The sequence below is a fragment of the Camellia sinensis genome, chromosome 10 (assembly GCF_055761805.1).
Source record: "Camellia sinensis isolate YWXY chromosome 10, ASM5576180v1, whole genome shotgun sequence".
NCBI classification, from domain to species: domain Eukaryota; kingdom Viridiplantae; phylum Streptophyta; class Magnoliopsida; order Ericales; family Theaceae; genus Camellia; species Camellia sinensis.
This window is the reverse complement of record NC_138970.1, coordinates 6,314,394-6,341,764: the sequence shown is the minus strand read 5'-3', so window position 1 is coordinate 6,341,764 and position 27,371 is coordinate 6,314,394. Positions and strand designations below refer to the sequence as shown.

Sequence of the window (27,371 nt, the reverse complement as noted above, 5' to 3'; positions counted from 1 at the left end):
GGAACCTCGAAGAGAGGCACTACGGTTGGCTTGACAAACTAGAAAGTAGGTTGACGCCCTTGACCTCTCTCTTGAGCTGGATCACCTACATGACAGATATGAACCATGAGCTAGAGCCCAGTGAATAACAATGTGTAAAATAAAAGGTTAGAAATAATAACCATTTGAACAGTAAAATAAAGTCATATAGTAGTAACATATATATTAAATATAGCAATCTTGTGGAACCACCAGTTCATATAGCAGTTCTTCAAATCAAGTTCATATAACTCGATATCTCATACGCATCTGGCCATGGTACTGTTACCCCCAGGCAAGGGCCATGTGAACATAGGTCGCGGTATTCTTACCCCCGGGCAACGGCCACGTAAACATAGACCATTACATTATTACTCCCGGGTGAGGGCCACATGGAGTTACGCCACGATATTCTTACTACATTGTCACTCACCGTTAGTCCCGTGTAACACTTGACTTGGATGTGGCGTTTGACCTACGTAGGCACACGAAAGCATAATGGTTCAATATTCAATTAGTCACTAACTTCTCCATTACTTACTTGTTACTAATCATTTAACCCTATCCTTTTTATTCTTCGTTTCGTTTCAAATTCATCCCATGCACATGCACATGAAAAACAATTGAAAACCATGCAATTGGAGGCCCGGAAGTCAGAAAAATCAGGAGAAAAATCAATCTGGGTTGGCCTAGTTAGCCACACGTGCGGTGGTCTGGCCGCTCATGCAGTGGTCTAGGCCACACGTGCGGACGAACTTCAGTGTGCAAATTGGGCCAAATCAAGCTTGGCCGCTCAAGTGGTGGCCTAGGCCGCTCGAGCGGTCTGGATGAAAATTCAGTTCCAATTTCTGCTACATATGGAGTTTTACCCATTTTCAAAACCCAATCTCATTTACATAAAAGAAAGGCTCAAAAACACTTCAAATTCACATGAATTGAATACTTGCAACTTCAGAGTATTAAAACAAGGCTCAATACCCAAATTAGATCACAAAAACATGAACTTTGAGTGTAATATCATTCTCAGAAAAAAAGTGGTTACCAAAGCTAAAATCAATACAATTTTTCTTTAAATTTTGAGGAGTCATGCATAATCCTACATGGAACAACTAAAATGATGTCATGTGAGCTCCAATTAAAAGCTATTTCCTTCAATCTTCATCTTTAAGGTTCTTAACAACCATTAACACTATTCCACTTTTTGATTTAACTTATTTCATGATAAAGACTACCTTAATTCATAAGATTTAGGGAGAATTTCTTACCTTACTTGATAGTTGATGAAGATTGCTCAATTCCCCTTTTCCTCTTCTTGAACCCTAGTTCTTCCTCTTTTCCCTTTGTTGGCTCTAGAATACTCAAGTCCCTCCAAACTATCTATCTCTATTTATCTTTATTGATGAGTAGATTAAGGCCTTGTTTGGGCCTTCCTAATTCTCTTTCCAAGTTTAAGTTAGTAATTCAATTCTCATCATAAATCTCTTAATTAACACCAAATTAGAACGCACTACTGTGAATCATGCTTTAATTGCCTATTTCAGACAGGTTTATTACCCTTTCCATCTATCCTTCCCCCTAATTCGCTACCATGAACACATAGCACAATTAACAAATGGTACATATAACACATGACATATAATTAGGCATAATAAACCCATAAATAAGGCAAATTACGTAATTTAACAATTAATTAAGGGAGCGGTTGTTACAATCCACATCCAACGCCACTTGCTTGTCCCATACATGATTAGAGACACTAACACTGCACTCGAAAACCTAGATAAATCGATTCACCATTGCTGCTGCTCAATCTGATGAAAGAGAAGAGTTTTCCATACAAGGACTAGAAAGAGTAAAGGAACAAAAACGAAAAGAGAAAACACAAAACACAAAGCAAAAGCAAAAGCAAAAAAAAGCTAGAAATCAACTAAATCGAGAGAAAACAATTCCAAATCGTTCGTTTTAGCCATGAAATTTAATAGATCTTGTGTGAATGTAGCAAATTCATATCAGAAAACCCTAACCTTGAGCCCTAGATTGATTTAGATAATGAGGATTCAAACAATCTGGAGGATATACGCTCTAGAAAACCCTAACCTTGAGCCCTAGATCGATTTAGATCATAGGGATTCAAACAATCAGGAAGAGATACACTCAAATCAAGAGTATAACAAGATTTTTCAGATCAAACAACTGAAGAATTGATGGAGATTGAAGGTTTGATGTCTCGAAGATCGAACGTCTCAATTTCTTTCTCTTCCTAAAGTCACACCTCTGTTCAATCAGAATAGAAGAACGTCATAGCCTTGAGCCACTGTTTAAAAGAAATAACTAGCGCACAAAACGAGATGATTTAGTTTAATTTTTTTAGAATTTAAAAAAATCTGTACAAATTTCACAACGTTTTTGAAAAACGTCATAAAAAAAAAAGTCACTGTTTGCTTTTTTTTTCTTGTAATGAAAGGAATATATTATAATGCATTGTTTTGTTTCAATAAAAAAAATAATTTATGCAAAAAAATTTATTACTTTCTTGTATTAATACGATAGAAAGCAAAAATCAATATAAAATATTATTCATAATTAGCAAAAATAATAATTTAAATAAAAAATATTTTTTATTTAATAAAATGTTAATTTTTTTTTTTTTTACACACTACTATTGTCATTGTCTCACCAGCTTGATTATCAATAATACAATTAATGACACATTAATTTTAATATCACAACCAATCATAAGTGAAAAATGTTTAATTATGGACACTACAATCACACGACCCGTTGACCCCAAGTCAACCTCCATTGGCCCTACAACACATTTTTGATCAAACTCTGCACCAAACATATCTTTCCACGTTTCAACCGTCCCTGAGCCCCACCACATCTAATCATTACCTCACACCACCCCACACTGTCTCTCGCTCTATTTCATTTCATTTCTCAAAGATCTGTTACTTCCAAGCCTTCACCTTTTTCTTCCCCACCCATCTCTCTCTCTCTCTCTAAAATCCTCCACTTTCTCTCTCTACATCTATCGCCATGTCCGACTCCATCGAACCTTCAACACCTTCAACCTCGTCGACCAATACGACGGCGTATATACACCCTCGAAGAGAGCCATTCGAACATGGTCTCATCCCCATCCCCAAGCTCATCTTCTCCGATGGTACCCAAACCCTAGGTCCTCTCAGAGACAAGCTCGTCGAGCGATCCACTCAGTCCCCGAACCACCGAGTCGACTCAATCGCCATCTCCGATATCCTCCAGATCTCGCTTGACCACGCTCGACTCGTCCTCGACACAATCGCCACCGTTCTTCACTCCGATTCGGACCCAATTGTCGCTGCAAAGCCGTCTGAGATCGAGGAAATTGGGGTTGATGTGAATGATCTGGTTTTGTTTTTGTATGTTCAGTCGTATAAGCGGTTGCTTCCGAGGACGCATAAGGATTCGGCCGCGGTGGCTGATGTGTGGCCCTCAACTTCGGCTTTCGATGGCTATTTATCGGCTCTTTCGCCATTGCAGGTGGATAATTTTCGTTTTATTAAGCAATGCTGTTGAATTTTGTGGTTAATTGTGTCTGAAAATGGGTTTGTTCAATTTTTTGTTAATTGTATGCAATGGGGCGTTAGATTAGAAGCTATGAAGCATGGGACTTTTGAAAAACATACCATACACGTACCCAAAATTTTTCTTCTTAATTTTTGGCTCACCCAGACTTACCTACGTAGTACATACCAAGCCATATCACACTTCAATTGAAACAATATTTTCTTTTACTAGAGATAAAACTCCTTTCACTAGATTTCTTTTTTATTTTTTGGTTTTATCCTTAGCATGATATTAAAATTAAACTCTAGTTTGTAAGTTATTTAATATATTGAAATTTAATTTTGATTTATACTTTTACTTTTGACATTAAATATTAATTATAGGTGGGCCTTTAACAAGTTAAATCATTTAATTAATTTTTACATTACTATAAATTTAAAATAAATATTTTTTTCAAGCGGACCCGGTATCCCATTTTTTTTTTAATTTTACCGTATCAACATACATGTATCTACTAGTACCCATACCCGTACCTATACCCGCACCTGTGCTTCATAGATTGGAGGGAATGGATTCGAATCACAAATGGGTTTGTGAAAATTTCCATTTTTTTGGTTGTTCATTATCTGCATTAGAGTGGCATTTTCGAGGTGATTGATGTATTTTGAATTGGTTTACAATCTATGAAGCATGGATATATGGTACACAGTGATACAACAAATTATATATGGGCAGATACCTTCATAAATTTTTTAAATAATTTTGAGGAACTTAATTTTTACTATTGACACTAGATTGTTTTTGAAGATGGGAATGGGGTGTTAGATTGGAAGGAATGGATGCGTATCAAAATGGGTTGTGAAAATATGACTAGGTTTATTTGACTTTTTTTTTCTTTTTCTTTTTTTTCCATTTTTTGGTTGTTCATTATTGGCATTAGTGTGGCATTTTCAATGTGATTGGTGTATTCTGTAATGATTTATAAGCTAGGAAGCATGTATATATGGATACAGTGATACAATTCTTTATGGGTAAATACCTTTATAGGGTCAATTACACTAACCTCTTCTGAAATTTGGAGAAAATACAACAAGAGCCATAGTTTTGGTATAATTATATTGACCTTCATTTTAATTTCATTGTGGCTTATGGAACCGAAACTAATGCTAATGGTGTGAATACACAAAACTAAATAAGGTAAAATATATATTTCAGTGTGAAAGAGATAAGAACATCATTTGTTTCATTCATATGACTCACAAAATTATAATGAAAGGGGAATTAAATGTTATATGAATCATAACCTTAAGGGAGTCCAATATAATTATGCTAAATTTGTGGGGTTTATTGTATTTTATTTTTTTTCAAACCTTAGGGAGATCAATGTAATTTACCATTTTTAAATAAATGTTAGTAAGTTAATTTTTACTGTCGACCGTGGATTGTTTCTACAAAGTTTGTTGAATTTTTTTTTTGTTAACCGTATGCAATGGGGCATTAGATTGGAAGGAATGGATGTGTATCAAAATGGGTTTGTGAAAATATGATTAGCTTTATTTGACTAGTTTCCATTTTTTGGTTGTTCATTATATGCATTAGTGTGGCATTTTCTACGTGATTGATGTATTTTGAAATGGTTTACAAGCTATGTAGCATGGATATAATAAGGATATGGTGATACAATAAATCCTATATGGGTCTTCTATATACTGATACTAAAATCAGTATCAAGTCTTAAACCATTTATATTGGCCTTATGATTTTCCCTTTTGCACACTTACATGTGTTATAGGCAAAAGTGTTGTATGCGAATTTCTTTGCTTATTTAATTGTTGAAAATTGATTTTAGTATCATTATATTTTTTGATTTATTTAGCATATATAGACACATGTATTACATATTCAGTATATGTCAATTTGATAAATTTTGATAAAGTAGGTTTAATCTTACCATTTTTCTTGTCTTTTCTAGGAACTAAACAAAATATTGAAAAACTATGATTGTTCTTGTAGTAATCCTAACTACAACACCCCATTGTTGTGAAAGAATTATTACAATTTTAATTTCATAATAATTCGGATACGTGACTTGAAATATTCTAAAAGTATTTGACACTTCTCAAAATTAAAGTGAATTAATTTCAAGTATTGGATATGTTTAAGAAGTATCTCATGAGTATCTACAAGTATTGGTATTTATTATTTAATATGGATACTATGCTGCGTGTTTGATTTCGTATACTGTGCATTTCTTCCCTTGAGTGTCCAATATTGATTTCAAGATTTATTCTATTTTATTTTTTCAGTTCATGTACGCTATAACACAGAAATGAAGGCTGTAAAATTAGTTTGGTTAACTCCAATCAATTGGAATAATGTTGTGTCCTTATCTTTTGGCTGGATTTTTCTTCAATCACCATGTTTTATTTGAGTAAAGTTGATGGTCGTATATAATTTGCTTTAAGGCATGTCTTGTAAACTGCAAGAACATTATTTATGAACTTTTGTATTTGGTAATAATTTTATATAATTTCTGGTTTTGATATTTTGCACGCTTGTTACATCCATTGCAGCTTGTGCGTAGCAATAGCCGTCGCTTTATGCCGTCACAAGCTGATGAGGAGGCTCATCAGCTATCATATTTACAGAAGCACCTGGCCAACATCCTGTCTCTTTTAGCAGATTCTGTGGAAGAAAGCGAAGAATCTCTGGTATTTTAAATTCTTGTGTACTATTGGCATACTTATTTGTTGGTTGGGGTATTTAGGTCATTGATATTTTTATTAATAATCAATTTCCTGGATTTTCTGCCCTGTTGGGGGTGGGATAATACCAGTCTCATTATCCTTGCCCTTGATTGCAATCGTCTCTTGCATTTTCTAATGCTTTGCAGTTTTACTACCTGAAAGATGATATTCTTTGGCTTTTATGATTTAGACACAAAAAGCAAAAGACAAAAATTGTTCACTATAAATACATTTATGATGGTTTTAACTCTTGTACTTACTGCTTAATCGTTGTTGCGATGCTATTTTGTCCTAAATTAGCCTGGTATTGGTGATTATAGTGGTTTAATATTATGTGGCACATTAGAATAAGGTTTGGGGAGAAATTTATCATAACCATAAGAAATTTCAACTCAAGAAAAGAAAGGCTTCTATTTTTTGTGAATTAGAAAGCACTAAGAAAACTTGTGCATAGAACTTGCTATGTTTATTATTTTTTTCAAGGTCCGATAAGAAATGAGTTAGAGAGAATTCATCTCCATCTCTTTTAACTAATGAAAAATAGAAATTTGCTAATTTTGGATGGGAATTAAAATTCTCTCCGAGTCTTGCCTTATTTTCTTGATATGTTAAAAAGTTAAGAGATAGGTAGAGGCTTAAAATGTTACATAATTTGAAACGGGTAGGTCATTCAATTTTGTATGCACCATGATATGAAGGTCCACTATATCTACTCATGCATTGTTCTGTCACTGCATTAGCTTTGGATATGTCTTTATATCTAATGAATATTTGACAAGACTAGGCTCCGTCTTGTCATTTCACTTTTTTTGAGTATGTTGTTTAATCATCCTGCCTAGGTGATCAGTTGATGGTAGAGAAACACTTCCAGAATGATGTTATCCTTTAGCATTTTCCTTAAACTCGATTCTCATATTTTCTCTTCAGCTTGTTTTGTCTGCTAGATCTGCAATTTAGACTAGTTGGGTAAGATCAAAGCTCAACCCAGTCCTGTGGGACTACATTGGATGTCCACCTCCAATCCAATCCCAATGTTATAGATATATACACAAGAAGACAGGTTCAAGTTGGTCAGATTGGGGTGGGAAATCAGTTTTTGTAAGGCACTACTCAACGTATTTTGCATCTCTCTCTCTCTCTTGATTACACAACACAATTTCCAGAAATGATATCAAACAGTTCCAATCCTGATTTTGAATTTTCTAGAGGAAGCATAGTTTTGGTTTGCTCTTTTCTATTTTGTGTGTGTATGTGTTGCGGCCCTTTTTGGCTCCTTTAGTGGATGCTCTTCTAAAGCAAATGCCTTGTGTTGTGAATGTCTATTAATTCAAATCAACTTTTCGGTGTGGGCCATATGGCTCTTGTTTTGTCGTTATGTTCTATTGTAAGCCATAACCTGTGTTAAAAACCACACACCAATAGTTGTCCTTATTATCTCAACTAGTGTTCTCTTCCCCCAGCCTTTACTGCAATATCAATATTATAAATTTTACATCTAAAAAAAGTGTCTATTCATTGATCAAATTATATTTGCAAGATACAACTGAAACCTTACTCACCAAAAGAAGATACGACCACAACTTGCAGGATTATAAGTGTTCTTAATATGCCTTTGTTAAATAGCACATTAATAAAATTGCTGGTATGACATCTTGGAAAAGTGCTGCAATGACATTTGTAATGCAAGGCCAGGCTTAGGCTTTTGATTTTTGTCCTCATGTATCAACGATGTACATATAATTTTGAATATGTGCGTAGACAAAGTTGTCTTATAGTACTTTCTCTGGCTTGCTCTAAATGCTGGTTTATTCCCATCACCAGGTTTTAGCAATGGAGAAGTTTGAGCACCTTGAATTTCTAATTTATTTTGGTGAAAAAGGATCAGAAAGAATTCCCTTGAGCCAGGCTGCTCCATTTTTTGCTAATTCAGATCCTGACATGCCTGCTGCTCCTGTTTCTGCGACACTAGTTCATGATTGGCTTCTACAGAAAATTTCCTCTGCCTTGGAACATATTTCTGAAAGAGTTTCTGCGAAAGAAAATGGGTCATCCAGTGCCTCTGATCAGGACGTTGCAATGGCTGATGCCTGTGTAAGCTCAATCAAGGCCTTAACCAGTGCTAGGGGTCCTAGTTTTATTGAGGGGATCTCTAAATCATCATATGTGAAGCAAGCTTCCGATCTGAAAGGATCTTCTGTGAAGGTCAGTTTATTCATATGGTTTAACGTTTCTTTTTCCAGTTTAAACCTCTAAGAGTTATGTGTTATCTTGTGTTTAGCTGTTGTGATATCATCATTTGTATAACATACTTGATTTTCTATTCTTTTAGTTCTCTAGTCAGCAAGGAGTATGTTCCTTTTCAAATTAGGCTGTCAATGGATGGGGGATGGGAATCTGTACCTCCAATGTGGCACAACGAAGACCTGTTTGCTTTTTTAGTGGTTTCAAACTTTCAATTCAATACTGCAAAATTTGCACTAGAATTAAACTTCTGAAATCTATCACTATTTAATCAAGCTTGGTCTATGGAGATTGAAGCTGATTAGGAACCCAAGTATATTATGGTGTATTTTGCATAACTGGCTTTATGTTTTATGTCCTATCCTGAAAATGTTTTATTGTGATGTTATATGTGTGTTCTTAACCTGGAGACAAAAAAAAAAATCTTTAACATGATTTTAAAAGAATATGGAAAAATATTGCTTGGCTAAATGTATATTACTAAGTGTTGTCAGTATCTTACGATTCACGATATGTATCTTACAATTTGAAACCTTTCAGAAAGAAATCGATACTATCATCAATACGTATCTTAAATTAAATGTATTTTACAATACATATATGATATGCGATGCGATATGCGATACGCGATACATAATGCGATTCAAATGTTACATAAATATTTAAATTTCTATAGCAAATTTGAAAAAAAAAATTCAAATTATTTCATGTAAGTTAATATTGTCCAAAATTTTCATAAAATTATTTAAAAAAAAGCTATTTTTGAGATGAGAATGGTACTTTTTAGTTTATTTCTCAACCTTTTTTACACATCTATTGTATGGTTTAAGAATCTTGAGTTATTAATGTATATACCTTGTGAAGATAATATGTATTGCTGCATACATATTTAATTTAAGGAACTTTGCTTTTGCAATTGATAGAATTATACATTGTTTAGTGTTTTATTCTCATAATATATTTCTTTTTTATAACTATATTTATTTTTCTACCTATTTCTAAAGGTATTAAAGTATCTTACAATACGATACATGATTCAGAAAAATTAAAAAATGATACACAATTTGTATCCTGATTTGACAACAATATATAGGCATGTATACTTGAAAAAACGCTAGTTTAGGCATTTTACGTGTCTTGTTTATTGACTAATTGCAAAATGGAGGCACTCAATTGTTGATTAACCGATAGTAAGTTCAACTGTAAGAATCATGATCAGAGCTCGGGCTTCAATGCAAGCTCATTAGCTTATTAATAGGTATGGAATATTGTAGTGCAAGCCTGATAAACTAATTCATGGCTTCATATTAATCTTCTCATATAGATAAAAGTCATGTACTCTAGAGTTGCGCTTTGACCCATGTTAAGTCTTCAAGGCAAGAGCTTGTGGCTTGAATTAGCCCTATGCTGCCTATGACTAAACTAAGCCAAACCAGAGCCCAGTCTGGCCTTAAGTCAATAAATTCTTAACGGCCTGAGCCAAGTTCAACCTTTGAGCTTGTTACTGATGTTGCCTTGTCTAGCTAACAAGACCCAAACCTTCCTACCTGCAGTTTCAGTGTTAAATCTTTTCTCTAGTGTGCCATCTCTCATGCATTGTGCATTCGTGTGCAATTTGAAATTATGTTTTCTTCATTGTTTGAAGTTGCTTTAGCTCTGGCCTGGCTTCTAACAATGTTGTAATTTTTGCAGGTCATAAATTGTCATGAATCTGTCATTTACATTTTAGCACCTTTGAGATATGCCACCATCTATGGATGCTCTGACACGACTATAGTTCTTGGAGCTGTTGGGAAGGTAGTTATGAAGTCGCAGGAAGATTATGCTCTCTTTTTTTGATTGTTACCATATTGTCCTGAACTCTTTAGATCAACAGTTGTTTTGAATAGCATCACTGCCTATTCGAAAGTGATAATATTCCCTCTACAACTAGCAACTGGAATTGCTGGATTTTTGTATATCTCTTTAAAATTTGAGACTGGGGTCATGATAATAAATTAATAATATTCTAATTTAGTATATTTCAAAGTCTGAGCCTAATATTTGTTCCATCTATGCCAATGACATGCCTATTAACTTAAGTCACTCCCTTTTGCAAGAACGTATAAATATGCCATTTGTTTAATAGAGTTACCGAAAGGCTCTCAGTTTTTTGGTACCTCATTTCAGTCAAATGCTATAAATGTCTGAAAATTTTATTGTGCTACTGTATTGTTTTTTTGAGGCTAGTTCTCCTTGTGGGTGCATTATTTCTGTTTCTATAAATTACGACAACCATTTTGGAACTTCTCCACAGTAAATTAAATGGAATGCTTGGTAACATGATGACTCGTGAGGATATGTTGTTGGGAAAGAAAGAGTATCAATATTCTATAGTCTGTGGAATTCGGTCATTGGCTCCCCATAAGAATTGATACTGAAGGAGCATCCTCCTGTAATAGTAAGGGTTTTAGAGTCTTGGCAAACTGTTCTTATCTGCAGGAGCTTCAGTGGCTAGTTTTTCCCTATTAAGCATAGTGGAGTCAAATTAAGGGTTAGAATTACTGAAACTTTGACCAACATTCTGAAGTGTACAAGGATTGTAAAGAGGATACTAAAACCTTTGATTGTATGATTCTATTTCTTGGTCTCATGATTGTGTTACTATATATGCATATATACGTCTTGTGCATTGTGACCCTTGTGTTAATCTGTCTGTGTGATTGTGTTATATATATGCATATATACGTCTCATGTATTGTGACCTTTGTGTTGATCTGTATGCCTGTCAATGTACTTGATAGTATTTGGTAATGACTTACAATCAATGGTGTAGTGTAGGGCATGGAAATGTTGACATGATACTGTTGCTCCTAACTTCCTTTTTTGTGCTTGTTATATGCTTCATGGTGACTAGTGTTATCAAGAAAAAAATCTAAATTAAATTTTATTGGAGTCTGAAAGTTTCCTTCCAGTGTTGCATCTCTGATAAAGATTAGCATGACTATTTAAAGGACATCATTAGTTGTGTAATTATTAAATGTCCTATAATTTGGTCCTTGTGCAATGAAATGTGGAATATGAGATTACTGTGAGTTGAGATACTGAAATTCATCTGTTCATCTGGACGCCTTCTCATGATTTTAGCATTTCAAACTTTCAGCTTCGTCCTTATTTGTTCTTATTTTGTTTTGACACCTTGCATTTTTTACTTGCGTTGTCTTCTGGGCTCCCATTGGCTGATTGAATAATACTCTTTAGCAACAATAAGATATAAATGGTATATTCAAATTGTTTTATTTGGTCCATGTTATTTGTTTCTGTTATATTGTAATTTTGATTTATATCTGTTTGGTAGTTTTTTTATATCCATAAAGAAACTGATAATAAACCTTAGCCTTTATTTTATTATGGGCATGATATCCGTTGCATTTTGTCATGTCATATGATTAACCTTGTTCTAATTGCCCATTAATTTATTCTGAATGTGACATTACGGATGCTGTCATCTCTTTAATAGAAATGCTCTGAATGTGTATTCTATATATGTTTTTTTCCCTCTCTACAGGCTGTAAGAGTTGAACATTGTGAGCGGGTTCATGTCATTGTAGCAGCAAAACGAATCTGTATTGCAAATTGTCGTGAGTGTGTATTCTTCTTAGGTGTAAATCAACGGCCTCTTATTGTTGGTGACAACCATAAGCTGCAGGTGTGTGACATGTTTTAGAAGTTTTCATTCCTCTTTCTTCTAATCATAGCTTGTGAATTTTGTCAATTGTGCAAAAAAGTTATTTAAAATCCTTTTTTTTTTTTTAATTTTTTCCTCTCTCGATGGATACTGTGCCAACAATTGCTATGTTAAGTTTTTTATTTAATTGATTGGGTACTGTGTAGTTGTCTATATTTTTGTACATTCGGATGAGTTTGTAAAGCTTAATTGACTTCAATGGTTGTTTTATTGCCCCATGTACTTGATTGAGAGTACTCCATTTTGCATAGAACCTGGAATATGTACACTGTTTTCTATGCGATGAGAACAAATATGTTTTTCTCAAAATTTACTTTGAATAGTAGCTGTGTTGGATAGAAATATGATCACATGTATATTTCAATCTAGTTTCTGACCTTTCGCAAGAGAATGGACTTGTAATTTTTTGTGGACATCCAAATTCTTTTAGCTCTGTTTTCGTGTGTTTTACATATTCATCCAATTATTCTGATTATAGAGATTGAGTGGTTACATGCCACTTGGAGGTGCATTCCTAGACTAGAATTAATTTTATGTTTTGTCCCACTGGAATGAATTTGACATTGACTCTATATTGCCTACTGAACTGATCTTTAGTTCTGATGGTCTTAATAATTTACTCTCTAGTTTCGAATTCTAAAGCTGTGTTTGGATCTTGGATTTGGGAATGGATTTGTGCAGGGAAAAGTGAATGAAATAGAAGCTAATTTATTTTCACAAATTCCCTCTTATCTCTTCCATCCACAAATCCTTTCACAATCCAAGACCCAAAAACAACATTGAAGTAATTTTCTTCGCCTCTAATGGTCTCATTGGTGCATAAGCTGTGTCTTTTGATGCTGTCAATTTGTTTTGGTCATAAATTTTTCTGCTGCTTTATTTTCAAGCACTGTTAAATATTGGCTTTTAATACGTTTTTCCTTTTTCAAACAAATTTCCATTAGGTGGCACCATATAACACATTTTACTCACAATTGGAGGCGCACATGGACCAAGTTGGTATTGAGGCAACTATTAATAGATGGGATGACCCTGTGGCACTAGGAGTAGTTGATCCACACGATTCATTATCTCATCCTGCAGGTGTGTCTGATGTACAAGCTGAGTCTGCTACCCGCCTAGATTCTGATCAGTTCACAAATTTTTTGGTATGTTTTTTTATTTTGGTAGACCAAATTTGCAAGTGTTGTTTTATAGATTGATGTTGTATTGGCTACTGTCTGTTTGTTTTTCCTATTCATCCACTCTTGTTACTTTCCATATTTGGCATATCTTTAGCTTAAATGCATTTTTATTGTTTGAATCTGAACAGTGCATGAACCATGATCTCTACCTAATATTTTACAGTGTTGCTCCTTTTGGGGTTTGATCTCAATCTATATGCTAATATTTCTTGTTAAATTTTGTGATCTTGTTCTTTGTGCTCAGATACCTAACTGGTTTGAAGGTGAATCCTCTGGGTCTACAAAAGGCAATCCATTTCCATTACCAGATGTGTATATGTCGTCTCAGCATAGAAATGTACGTGCACTGAGGCATGCTGATCATTTGCATGGCCATCTGATTTCTGTTTCTAATAATGGATTTACATATTTACCTACTTATTCAAGAAAAAGGGAATAGTTTTCATTTTATACCTATTGGAAGTGACTTTATACAATTCTAAATCAGTCTTAATTACATTGAATTTTTTTTTTATTAAACATAATTGTTTTGTCTCAGCACAATAACTTAGGGGAGATCAAGCAAATTTTGAAGGAAACGCAACTGGAAGACAGCCGGAAGCGTGAATTATCAAGCGCACTGCATGTATACTTCAAGGAATGGTTATATGGTAATCATCACTCTTAATCATTTTTTGCATTTTATACAGAATGTCTGCTGGGTATACTGGAGACGGGTATCTAGATACCCTGACCTGAGTGAAAGAAAATTATTAGTAAATTGAATTTCCAATCAGTACAAGACATGCTTTGGTTTGGAGAGGTCAACTACCCTACCCTTAAAACCCCTCATTAAAATTCTTAGAGGATATTTAAATCCCCATCTTCTCTTTCTTTTTATTATTTACTTGTAAATCCAAACAGAGAATTTTATAACTGTCAATTCTCAATTCCTTTTTGCCTTCAAATTCTTTCCCAGCCTTCTCATCCAAACACACACCTTTTCGAATAACAACTTTCTAATTCTCTTATGTTGCGTTTGGTTGGAGAATTTGGGAAGGGATTTGGAAAGGGAAAAGGAAAAGATAGGTGAAATATAAATAAAATATACATATATTTCACCTAATTTCACATATATATATATATATATTTTTTCCAAATTTCTTCCCAAATCCCTCAACCAAACACCATGTTAAGAACACAATGATAAAAAAAAAATTCCTTCTGTTCAATAAACAACTTCTGTACTATTTGCACATCTATTTTTCTGTATTATTGTTTGAAGAATTAGTTAAAAGATAAGGTTTAACTCGCATTTCCATTGATTTTTTTGATGTTTTGACAGCATCAGGAAATATCCGGCAGCTTTACTGCTTACAAGGTGATTGAAACTAGTGATAATGTTGTGGCACAACTAAATGATAGAAGAAATATATGGAGCTTTCTGGTTTTTTTTCCTCGTATTTTTCTAGTTTAAACCTGTGCAATTTTGTCTTGCCATTTCCTGAAGGTATTGCAGGCAGCTGAGAATCTGCAATCATTTACTTTGCGATGGCAAACATATTTGTGCAGTTATACTGTTGTGGCGAATGCAGTTGCCAAAACATTTGCTGACTCCCTGTATTTTTTTTTTTCTCTTCTTTTTAATCTTTATTTTAATGATGATGATAGTGTCTTTAACTGTAATATTTCTGTGAAACAATTTCACATCATTGTGAAATTTTAATATTGTATTTTCCTGGAACATGTTAGTTTGAGCTGTTTTGGGTGCAAAATTAAAATATTTTATTTTCCTTTATAAGAGTTTTGTTTTTGTTTATGGATGAGTTCTTGTTTTCCAAGTAATTGAAATGGAATTGGTTGCTGGGGAGATTCAATAGGGTAATGGATTGAATCTGTGGCTTGGTTGGAAATCAACTCATCCTTAAATCTATTTTTATTTCATTGTCCCTGTTTGGTGTAGTTTATTGGGGAAATATCACATTAGTGGTATTTTGTAAAAATAATTATAAATTAGTGATAAATTTTGTAAATATTAATAATTATAAATATATATTTTTTTATTAATATGTAATTTTTTAAAAAATTTATACTGTGCTGTACTTACATTTCTTTTTTAGGCCTTGTTTAAGCCTTGTTTGGTAAGTGATTTTTTTAGTCAAAAAGTTAACAATTTATATTAAAAAATTAAAGATTTTTTTTTTTAACTTTTTGCAAAACTTTTCGTAAAAAGTCAAAAAGTCATTTAAAACATATTAGTTTTTTATAGTTTATTTTTTAGTCAAATAGTCAAAAAATTATTAAATTAATTTGTTTCTAAACGAGGCCTTAAATTTTCTTTAGAGCAATGTAGTTTGGTGTAACTTTTGCTAGTTAACCTCGTTTGGCAATTATGTTTTAAAAAATTATTAGAAAAGTTAAAAAAATTAATAAATTATACAAAAAAAAGTAAGATTTTATTTTTTTTACTTTTTGTATATTTTTTTCATAAAAAGTGAGAATTATTACGAATATGTTAGTTTTTTTTATTTTATTTTATATTTTAATTAGAAAGTTAAAAAATTATTAAAATAATTTATTTTTAAACGAGTAGTAAAAAATAATTTAAATAAATTGATTAGTGAAAATGTGAGATGAGCTTATTTCATATTTGAATTAGAGAGTTAAAAAATTATTAAAATAATTTATTTTTAAACGAGTAGTAAAAAATAATTTAAATAAATAGATCGGTGAAAATGTGAGATAAGGTCTTCAGAGGACTATATTAGTCAGCAACATGATTGGGAGGCATATTTGACTCATTGTTAAAGGTCACATCAATATTATTAATTTATTTATTTTACTATATAAAAATAATATTGTATGTGTAGACTTTAAATGTGTGTTTGGGTATATCAGAATTAGAGAAAGACTTTCATTTAAATGACCCATTTACCCTTCTTGATAAAAAAGCTTAGGATAGTTTTACCATTTCTTTACTGCTGGCATATTATTAAGTTTTTTCTAGTGTTGTATAATCCATTTTGTGCATGTGGAAGTGATGGATCAAAATAATAATAATAATAAATTTAACTTTTAATTCTGTTACGAATACAAAAAGAAAGTAAAATATATATAAATAGATTTATAAAATTTGTTGGTAAGATTCACTAAAGATTTTTGTCCATAAACGTAAATTTTGTTTGATTTGTGATCAATTTTGGATAAATTTCAAATACACGCTTGATATTTATTTAAAATATAAATTGTTTCTTATGCTTTGAAAAATTACAAATACTTTTCTATTATAATTTTTTATTTAACAGAATTAATTGAAGAAGTGAAATTTCTAACTGTTCACCTATATAATAATAAAATTATCTGAATTATTAATTGAAATAAAATTTTAACATTATTAAAAACTGTTAATTAACTTAATAATTTATTAATAAAATGACTTATTTGTTATGAAATTAAAAATCTTACGGGACATAATATAATTTTTAAAATCACAAAAAATAATTTATAATTTAAATAAATCTAAAGATGTGTTTTTGTAATTTACCTATCAATTTTTGTGTTCTTAACTTATTAAAACTTTTCGTCCAGCTTTTAATCTATGTCAAAAAGCTGAGGATATATATTTTTGCTATAAAAAGAAAAAAAGCAAAAAAAAAAAAGACTTTTAAGAGGTGAAAAAAGTCTTTATATATTTGCGTCAAACACTGGTTGGAAGTCTCTGTAAATAAAGTTGGAGAGAGAGAGAGAGAGAGGCATGGGTATATTAGCAAGAATCTGTTGCTGCTTTTATGGATCTTCAGGTGTACATGGCGGCGACGGTGAAGGTGGTAGAAGAAGAAGATTAGGGAAAATTGTTGAAACATCAGAAACAGAAGCTGAAGCAGAAGCTGCTCCGATTGTTGTTCCCCACTTCCCTGTCAATTCTAATCTCCCTCGTTTATAACTCTTCCAACAATCCAAACATATATATATATATATATATAGAGAGAGAGAGAGAGAGAGAGAGAGAGAGAGAGAGAGAGTATGTTCAGTATATATATGTTCTTTTTCAACCTTTGCAGCTTGAGTAGTGATCATGAAAATGTTCTGTAAATTATTGTTGATACCCACTGTTAATATTATTAATATTATTGTTGTTGTTGTTGTTGTACTACTCATCTTTTTAATTAACTTTGTAGATACTATTAATTATAGTAATTGAATGTTCATGTATAGTATTTTTTTCATGTTAATTTATATTATATGAAACTACTTCACAAAGTGGTCACACGCATTTTTTCTGTATTGTGTTGGGAGTAATTAGATTTTTTAAAATTTTTTTTTTATAATAAGAAATATTCTTTTGGTATTTAAACTATATACGCAAAGAGTCTTGTACGTATGCCAAAAAAATATATTATTGTCCAATAATTTAAAATGAAATTTTTTTATAAGAAATATTCTTTTGAGATTTCAAAAGCTGATGAAACTTTTAATCATTTCTTAACCATACAAATTTTGAAATTGTCTAAAGAGATTAATTTCCCAATTCTAGAATAGACAAAATGCAAAACATATTGAAAATGTCAAACACTGTGTTTGGTTTGAGTTTTATGAATTAAGTTTTTTAAAAATTGAATTTTTTAATTTTCATATTTTTTTATTTTTAGTGAATATTTTTAAAATTTTAACCATTTTTTTTTACATTTTTAAATGCACCTTATTTAGATGTGTCTAAAAAGTAAAAAAATTCTGAAAAAATATTTTAAAAAATTAAGAAATACATAAAAATATAAAAAATGTACCAAATTCTTGTATTTTTTTGGTATTTTTGGTATTTAATGAATTTTTAAAAGATTTTTTTTACAATTTTTTTACTTTTTAGGTGTATTTATACTAGGTGTGTCTAGAAAATAAAAAATTTGCATAAAATATTAAAAAAATTCAGTAAAAATAAAAAAACACGAAAAATAAGAATGTAAAATTTTTTAAAAACTGTTTTTAAGAAATAGAAACCAAACAAAGTGATAATTATTAGTTTCAGTAGCAAAAAAACTGTGTTGTTTTTAAAAATAAAATTTATGAACAGATTGTGAAAGGGAGGCTCCAATTCCAAGGAAAGTTGAAAAGATTACTCTTCAAAAGTCAATAAAATGAATGTTAGGGGTGGTTTGGCACCTCCGATATAATTTATCTTTTTATTTTTTTTTATTATATTACTTCTCTATTTTTTTTTTGTATATTTTTTTATAAAAATATAAAAAGCACGTTTATTTAGATCATTTCAAGACTGAATCAACTTGGAGAGGACAAGAGGATAACTATTCAAAGCAAAGAAAATTGGTGTCTCCAAGAGAGCAATATTGGAGGATGGAAAATTTGACAAAACCCACTCTATTTGGCTATTTGGGTAGGAATTTAAAATGAAAAAGAGAAAAAGTGTATAAAATGTAATTCATTTAAATTTTACCTATATTTTTTTTCTCTATTTTAAATTTTTATAAAAATTCATAATCCAAATACTGTCTAGAAACCAAATATTTAAGTTTAACCTTCCAACTTAAACATGAGTCAGTTTCATTCTGTTTATGCTTGGGTGCAAGGAGTACGTGATTAGTTTGTAATACAAACCAAGGCTAAGATGATTCAAGTGAATGGAGAGGCCAGTAGCTCTTCAGATAGATCTAAACTGATCAAACTTCTTTAGGTTGCTAAGAATTCAACTTAAATGTTGTCATCCTGAGCCAAATTTCTAGCTCAACTATTATGTGAATGGGGCACAAAATGGCCCATGTAATGTATAACGGACACCAATACATATATATAGGGGTGCAATTCGAGTGATTTCAAGTAAATTGAGAGGTCGTCTAAGTCTAACTTAAGTTGTGTTGAGAGCTATCCAGACCTACCTAAACTCAAATTAGAACCCAAGATTATTTGACCAAACCCGGCCCGAGTTAGGCCCTTATTGCATATAAGTTTGAATTTTTATTTTTATTTTTTTGTGTGCAACTAAGTTAATTAATTTGTTAAAATTAGACTATATTTACATCTTTTTAATATAAAATCATAAATAATATCAAAACAAATAATTTATATAATGTGAAAGAGATAATAATTCAAGTTTCGGGTTGTTTTGTGTCTTTATCCAAGTCTATCCAAATTTGATTTGAGTTTCTGAATTTTTGTCCAAGCTCAGATCAAATTCAATTTGTCTAAGTCCTAAAAAAGGTCGGACTGGATTCTAGTTACTCGGGTTGAGTCAGTCCAAATTCCATCCGAATTTGGGGTGCTTATTGTGCCCCCAACACAACAGGCACTACAGTGCTGTCCTATAGGCTCATTTCAGAGTCTATTTTGATAATTCAAACCGTTCATATTTCAAAGTATATCGAGTAGAATATACCTGTAAAAAAGTTAATCGGATATCTTTAACTCTTTTATCCACTCATTCTAAAATATAAACGGTTCAAATTATTAAAACAAACCTTGAAATGAACCCACAAAGCAGCATAACAGTGCTGCAAGCACCCCAGATTCATTGCACCCTTACACATATGCAAGTGAATAGACACAAGTCATTCTTTATAGGTTAAATTACCTTCATCACAATGTTTGGTTTGACTTTCAAAATGAGTTTTCTCATAAAATTTCAAAAATATTAAAAATTAATTTGGTAAAAAATTGGGAAAAAAAGGAAAGAGAAACATAATTTTCATATGGTTTTTATTTAGATTAAAAATAAATTTTTTAAATTTAAAATTATTTTTTTGTTTTATTTTTGTTAAATAAAATTCTATTTTTAAAATTAAATAAAAAATCATAAAACAATTTTGAAAATGAACCCAAACAAAGAAATTTCATAAAATTAACATGATTACACCGTTTTCTTCTTTACGAAGGCTAAAACAAAATGGGGATACACAAATCTAGTGCAGACACAAAAATAATAAAGATAAATATGAAAATATTATTTTTTAATTCATATGACTAAAAAATATGTGATGAAACTGGGCAAAAAATTATATAAATTAAAACTTGGAGTATAATATAATTACATTAAACTTGTAGTGTTGATGATATTTCTTCCTAAGTTCAAAAAGGTTAATGTAATTCACATTTTTTTAATTTCAGAATTTAATTTAGGTTAGTTACAACTCATACTCCCTACTTGTTCTAATCTTAAAAAACATATAGTATATAGTAAGTAATGCTGGATAGTAATGTATAGGAAAATGCTATAGACCCCAAATGAATTATTAAATATTCTATCAAACCTCTCATATGAGTGTGAGACCCACACAAATCACATGTGTGTGGATCCCACATCCATGTGAGAAGTTTGGTAGAATATTTGATAATTCATTTAGGGTCCGTAGCATGACTCAAATGTATATCTCTGAAAAAAGAAAGTTTAATAGTAATGTTGGATATAAAATCTATCCAATTTCCATAATCAAAATTCTCTACCCTAACATGGTCAACCGACCAAGAATTTCCATAATCTGAACAAATTATCATCAACAATTTATGCACATTAAATTAAAAAAATAAAAATGTTTTTACCATTTTTTAAGGCACAAGTTTCACTCTAGTCCATTTTACAATTTGCATTTTGTGGACCCATTTTAAATTTATATTGATAATCTAAATTATTCATTATGCAAGGCTTATTATGAAGATTAACCATGCAAAAAATTAAATTAATCAAATATCGATATCCATATAATCGAATGAAAAAATTTTACAAAAAAATAATAATAATAAAATAAAAAATGAACTGCAATTATGATTTTGAAATAAATGGTCTATTTTTTTTTTAATTTTTTTTAAAATTTTTTTTGCATGGTTTTATGATCTGATTACATATATATTGATGTCCGATTAATTTAATTTTTTACTTGTATATTTTCTCTACGACACTTATATGACGAACCGTTCAAATAATCAAGATGGGTCCAAAATGGGCCCACAATCTAGTTCATTTATGGACTGGGGACAAGCCATACTTATAGTTTTTTTTTTTTTTTTTGGGTGGATAATTATTTTCTATTTTTAAACTACACAAAAACATGTTTTACCATTGAAAAATATATAAATTATCTAATTAGGCAAACAAAGAGTATGGACGTAGCTTTATCCATTGTAGTGGATATGTACTTTATTTTTTTAGGAAAATTCTATATAGATTTCTTAGCAAATTTTATTATATCTAGATAAAAAATAAATAAATGAATCTACTGACTGATGAGAAAATTCTATTCATAAGAAAATCTAATAAAAATCTAATGGAAGATAAGAAAATTCTATTCATAAGAAAATCTAATAAAAAATCTGATTATGTATAACATCAAATGGAAAGATGGAAAGTCTAGTTATCTATCCATTCCAAAATTATTTTTTTTGGCAATTCTTATTGTAAAATTGTTCTATATAAGAACCATGCACACCATACAAAGTCACTACGTTCTTTACAAAGTACTCATAAACTCTATCCATATAGTTTAAGTTGATCTCAATTTTAATTCCTTGCTATGGAGTCAAAATTTGCTTCTTCCTCATCCATAGTCTTCATCGTCGTCGTGTTCTTCTTTTTGTGCTCAACTCGAACCACCATTTCAATTCAGACCAACATTATCTTCAATGCAACAGTTGCACAAGATGGCTCGGGAAATTACAGGCGTATCAATGATGCGATTGCTGCTGCTCCTATGCATATCAGTGTAACCAACAGGTATTATTTAATAACTGATAGCTGACTTTTACTATTTAATAAAAAAAAAGAAGAAGATATGATTGGAAAAAGTAAAAATAATTATTTACTACGTTTTACGAATACGATAGGCATTATATTCGTGTCAAGCCGGGGGTTTACAGTGAATTTGAAACACATTGATATTTTTGAGTAAAATTCTTAGTATATAGTATGTTTCTTAATAACCAGATATTCAAATCAATTTACGAGTACCTTGACTAATCCCGAATCCGAATTACTGATAGATTTTTATTTTCATTTATTGGCCAGTCTTTAACCATTGAGAACTCAACCCCAATAAACAGTCATCAAGCAGTTGCAGTCTACAACAATGTAGATCACTCAACATTTTACAAGTGCATTTTCATGGGTTACCAAGACACCCTATTGGCAAACAAAAATTCACAAATTTACAAAAACTGTGAAATTTTAGCCACTTGCGATTTCATTTTTGGTTTCGCCTCAGCCGTGTTCCAAGATTGTGGCATCTACATTCGTTGACTCTCACCTCCCAATGTGATCACCGCTAACAGTGGGAAACCCAACCCAACATCCACTAATTTTGGATTTTCATTCCAAAATTGCACAATCAACGTTGCAGCGGAACCTAGGTCACGTAAAAAGGAACTGAAGGCTTTACTAGGGCGGCCATGGAAAAATTATGCCACGGTATGAAATCGTGTTACTGGAGCGATGGACATTGTGTTGTAATAACAAGATTATGATGTTCGCGGAGTACAATAACTAAGGCCCCGTGGTAGATTCTAGTAGGAGGGCGAAATTGCTAGGGTATAAGGTCTTCAAAAGTACAGCTGAAGCTATCCTTTTTACAGTGTCTAAGACCATCTCCAACGGTTCATCAAACCTGGTATCAAATTCAAAATTTGATGAAAAAGCCACTTTTTTTAGCTCCAATGGTTTCACCAAATCGATATCAAATCCAGAATTCAGCAAATCTTTTACCAAAATGAGAACAGGCGAAGCATTTTACCAAATCACTTTCCTAACCATTGGGAGAGACCAACCGGTCAACCAGCCAGTTGCCCGGCCGGTTGACCAACCGGTCGACTGCCTAAAGGTTCAAACGGTTCGAAGAAAAGGTTCAAACAGTAAAAAAAAAAAAAAAAAAAAATTTGCCTAACCGGTTGACCAGCCTGTCGACCACTAAAAGGTTCAAAAAGTTCAAAAAAATTTTTTTTCGCTTAACCGGTCAACCAACCGGTTGTCCCCGGCACAAATTTGATGAAAGTGCACCGTTGGAGCGAGTGATATCAAATTTGGTAAAATGGGTCATTTTTTACTCAAATTTGGTGAAAAATCTGATTCACCGTTGGAGATGCTCTAAGCTCATTGATGGGGATTCATGGATCCCTCAAATTGGCATACTCTATAGGGGTGGTTTAAATAGTGTGTGAAACTATTTTTCTTTTTCTTTTTTCTTTTTTCTATCATTAATTTACAATGAGGAACACAAAATACCACGCAATTGATGTGGTCATAGAATTTAATAGTTAAATGTTATTTTGGTAGATAGTTTGTTTTGAAATAATACTTTTAATTACAGTTGCATTATTCTATCACTCTGTATATAAATTTTGTGAATCATGAAAGCTTTCCTTGTTAGACACAATGGTCAAATTAGTAGTCTCGAAATATTATGTGATATTGTCTATGTAGTACTTAAGACTTTATGAAAAATTCTGTTATTAGGATAATATTTAACTCACTTTGTTAAGTGGTTGAGGGACAAAAAGATTCAATAGAAGACAAATGAGAGTAGAAAAGAGATGAAAGGGAATGAACTATAACAAAGTGAATTACAACGACATCCCAAAGAATTGAAAAAAATAAAATAAGTTTTACAGTTTTTATATAATTTTATTGAATTGTTTTTTATAATAAGGCTAATGAAATTAAAACTACCGTAAGTGATGTGAAAACATCAAGACAAATAAGATAAAATATGCATTTTAACATAAAAGTGATGATAAAATTATTTTTTATTTACATGACTAACCAATTATTGATAAATAATAATAAAAATATTATTGAGTGTTACGTAAATTAAACTTTAAGAGAATCTAATATAATCATGCTAAAATTATGAAACTTACTATATATATATTTTTTTTTTTAAAACCTGAGGATCATTAGTGTAATTTAGGGGTGTTTAGTATCCAAGTAAAAAATAATTTCAAAGTTATGTCAAATTTGTTTACTTTTCAAGTTCACGTGGCGTAGATGAATATAAAAAGATACAAATATATATATATATATATATTAAAAAAATTTCAAACTTTTTTAAGCAAAGATAAAAAAAAATAAAAATTAAAAAAAAAGTCACTACAATATATAAGAATTTTAGAAACTGTTATCTCAGGTAGGCAACCAAAGAGGGGAGTAAATTGGGTTATTAAAAAATTTTACAATATTAAAATTTATAAACACAATATTTAGAATTTTAACAAATAAAAAATAGAATAATAATTATCAATATAAAAGTAAGAGAGATAGGGGAGAAAATCAAACACTGAGATTTGTAGTGGTTCGGCACGTCAGGCCTACGTCCACTCCCCAAAGAACCTTCTTGAGAATTTTTTTACTATCAAACTGAGTTAATACACCACCAAGTCTTCACCAAGCTTGTGGATTTTGCACAGAACTTACTCTTATCTATTAAGCCTTACTTAACAATAAATGCCTTACCCTTACAAAAACTCTCACAAAAATAATGAATAAAAATAAGTGGTACTTAAACCCTCTTTTACAATAATTCTCTCACAAATAGTAGATATAAAACTGCAAGAACAAAGGCTACACTTAGATCTGAAAATGAAAGAGCAGAATACAATATACTCAAAATTTTAGAGCACACAAAATTTTCTCTTCAAGTTCTTGATTTTTCTCCACACACTACACTTCTTTTTATATCCAAAAATATATCCGTTGGAAGTAGGACGCTCCTTGCTGGCGTCATGGATTACATGGGCACGCTCCTTGATTTCAAATAGACGGCAAATGATAATGTTTGAAAAAATGATAAAAGTAAAACTAACTTTTCCTTTTTTCAAACATGGAGTCACCGTTTTTCTCTTGTAGGCAATTTTACCAAAATAATATAATACAACTTTGAATTCAAACAAGCAAATGATTTGCTCCATCTTTTTCTTCTTGTTTTGTTATAATAATCTTATACAATATTTACAACTTTGAATTCAAACAAGCAAATGATTTGCTCCATCTTTTTCTTCTTGTTTTTTTTTATAATAATATAATACAATATTTACAACTTTGAATTCAAACGAGTAAATGATTTGCTCCATTTTTTTTTCTTGTTTTGTTATAATAATATATATATTGTGTGTGTCAATTTCCGACCACACTGCCAAACTAGTACTCAGCTGGAGAACACTGGCAGAATAGATTGCCCGAACGACCTGTCACAGAAAGAAGAGATTCCGGCGGTGGCTTGTCCACCCCGACGATCAAGTCAGTTATCTCAATATCTCTCAAAGATAACCAATAGTGCTTAACGCACTAGACAGAATATCAAAAGCATACCTTAGACCCATAGGAGTGCCTCCCTTTTATAGCCAACACAATCCTAGTCCCAATAGAAGCCTAGCTCTAATGGACTTAGGATTACCGCTAATCTTGGACTCCCAGTAGAATTAGGATAAACTCTCTAAGAGTCTCATCTTTACCCAAACAGAAGTCTTCTCCCATTCTAGGACTCTTGTCCCTTATCCGCTTTACCTCGGATTCCGGTATTATCGTAGAATACCTCGGCAGTGCCCCAAATATCTCGGCAAACATGATCTGCCCACGTAGCACCTCAGCTAACAACCTCGACCACGTGGACTACCCAAAAAATATGTTCCCACAACTGCCCCATAGGTTCTATTACCTCGGCAAACTGAGGTGATGGAACCTATATTATCTCTTTCATCTAGCACGTCGGCTAAGCTTGCTTCATCATTTTATTGCCGAAGTCAGAACTCGTCGGCTCAATATGACCCAGACCTATAGTCTGCTTTCATCAAGGCTTTGGAACCAACAACCAAATTCGTTCAAGTTTCTCAGCCGAAACTGTCCTTCTAGCCGAGGTATTTGTTTCATTAAATCAAGAACTTCAAGAGTTTTCTTCATGCGTATGAGTTGGCACGTACAAATTTTCAACCGTTTCTGCCACGCATCTTTCCTCTACTGAGCCGTGTCTGATATGCGTCATTAAGTCGCCTTGTATCTGCGTATTTTGATCAAAATCTCTTCACTCTCTCCGTCTTTTCACTTCTGCATCTTCGTTTTTGTTTAAACTTCTCTTTCAAATCCTCTATTGCTGCTTTTGCGAAGCTGTCTGCAACCAGTTTCACTCTCCCCTCTGGCGAGGCTTCTGCTGCACTTCCTTGCTTACGGCTACCGTCTGATCCCGACGAACTTTACTTCGGCTTCATTGCTTTACTCGTTCATGTCTTTTGATCATTTAACCTGTATCTTGAATTTCACCATGTACTGAACATGTACTGTCTTTGTACCTTGTACTTTTTTTTGTTACTCAAACAATTTATTCTTCAATGTTAGGCCGAAGTGCCTTCTTTCCTTATCTGAATGCATTTTTTAACTTCTTCTTTCAAGTGTTTTGAATGTTTGCCCTCTTCTTAATGCCTTGTATGATTCCATACTTAGAATACAATTTGCATGTCTTCAACATACACCTTAACTGTGCAATCTCCCCAAGTTAACATACCTCGGACAAAACTTCTGACCTTGCTTATCTCGGTCTCGGTTTAACACTTGAAAACATTGTAACAAATATTTTCACAAGTGTTGCTTTTACTTCTTAAGACTTCTGTCTTCCATTATCTTCCAAGTCTTGGTAACATAGTCACCTCGGCACGTGTATAGATACTTCTTTCACTCATAACCTTGGATTTAACTTCAACTTGTAAATTTTCTCAAAATATCAACAAGTGTTAAATCAATCTTCTTTCTCGGTTTAACTTCAACTTGTAAATTCTCTCAGAATTTCAACAAGTGTTAAACATGATCTCGGTTTAATTTCAATTTGTAAATTCTCTCAGAATTTTAACAAGTGTTAAACATGATCTCGGTTTAATTTCAACTTGTAAATTCTCTCAGAATTTCAACAAGTGTTAAACATGATCTCGGTTTAACTTCAACTTGTAAAC

The 27,371-nt window shown here is 31.9% G+C and overlaps 1 protein-coding gene across 2 annotated transcripts; it reads left to right on the top strand.

Moving 5' to 3' along the window:
• The first annotated feature begins 2,935 nt into the window (after window positions 1–2,935).
• LOC114277810 (uncharacterized) lies at window positions 2,936–15,246 on the top strand. 2 transcript variants are annotated; one of them, XM_028219765.2, is made up of 10 exons: window positions 2,936–3,543; window positions 6,144–6,281; window positions 8,139–8,519; window positions 10,251–10,355; window positions 12,106–12,246; window positions 13,230–13,433; window positions 13,714–13,806; window positions 14,008–14,119; window positions 14,794–14,829; window positions 14,968–15,246. In XM_028219765.2, exons 1-10 carry the CDS (start codon window positions 3,058–3,060, stop codon window positions 14,973–14,975), a joined length of 1,704 nt encoding a protein of 567 aa, XP_028075566.2. In that variant the 5' UTR covers window positions 2,936–3,057; the 3' UTR covers window positions 14,976–15,246. The 2 variants fall into 2 exon arrangements, with proteins under 2 accessions (XP_028075566.2, XP_028075559.2); XM_028219758.2 differs by having other exon boundaries at window positions 14,959–15,246.
• The last annotated feature ends 12,125 nt before the right edge of the window (window positions 15,247–27,371 follow it).

Coding starts and splice junctions, on each gene's coding strand:
- LOC114277810 (XM_028219758.2), top strand. CDS start 3,058: ATGTCCGACTCCATCGAACCTTCAACACCTTCAACCTCGTCGACCAAT. Junction 13,807..14,007: donor TGTCGTCTCAGCATAGAAAT/GTACGTGCACTG, acceptor GTTTTGTCTCAG/CACAATAACTTAGGGGAGAT. Junction 14,120..14,793: donor CTTCAAGGAATGGTTATATG/GTAATCATCACT, acceptor ATGTTTTGACAG/CATCAGGAAATATCCGGCAG.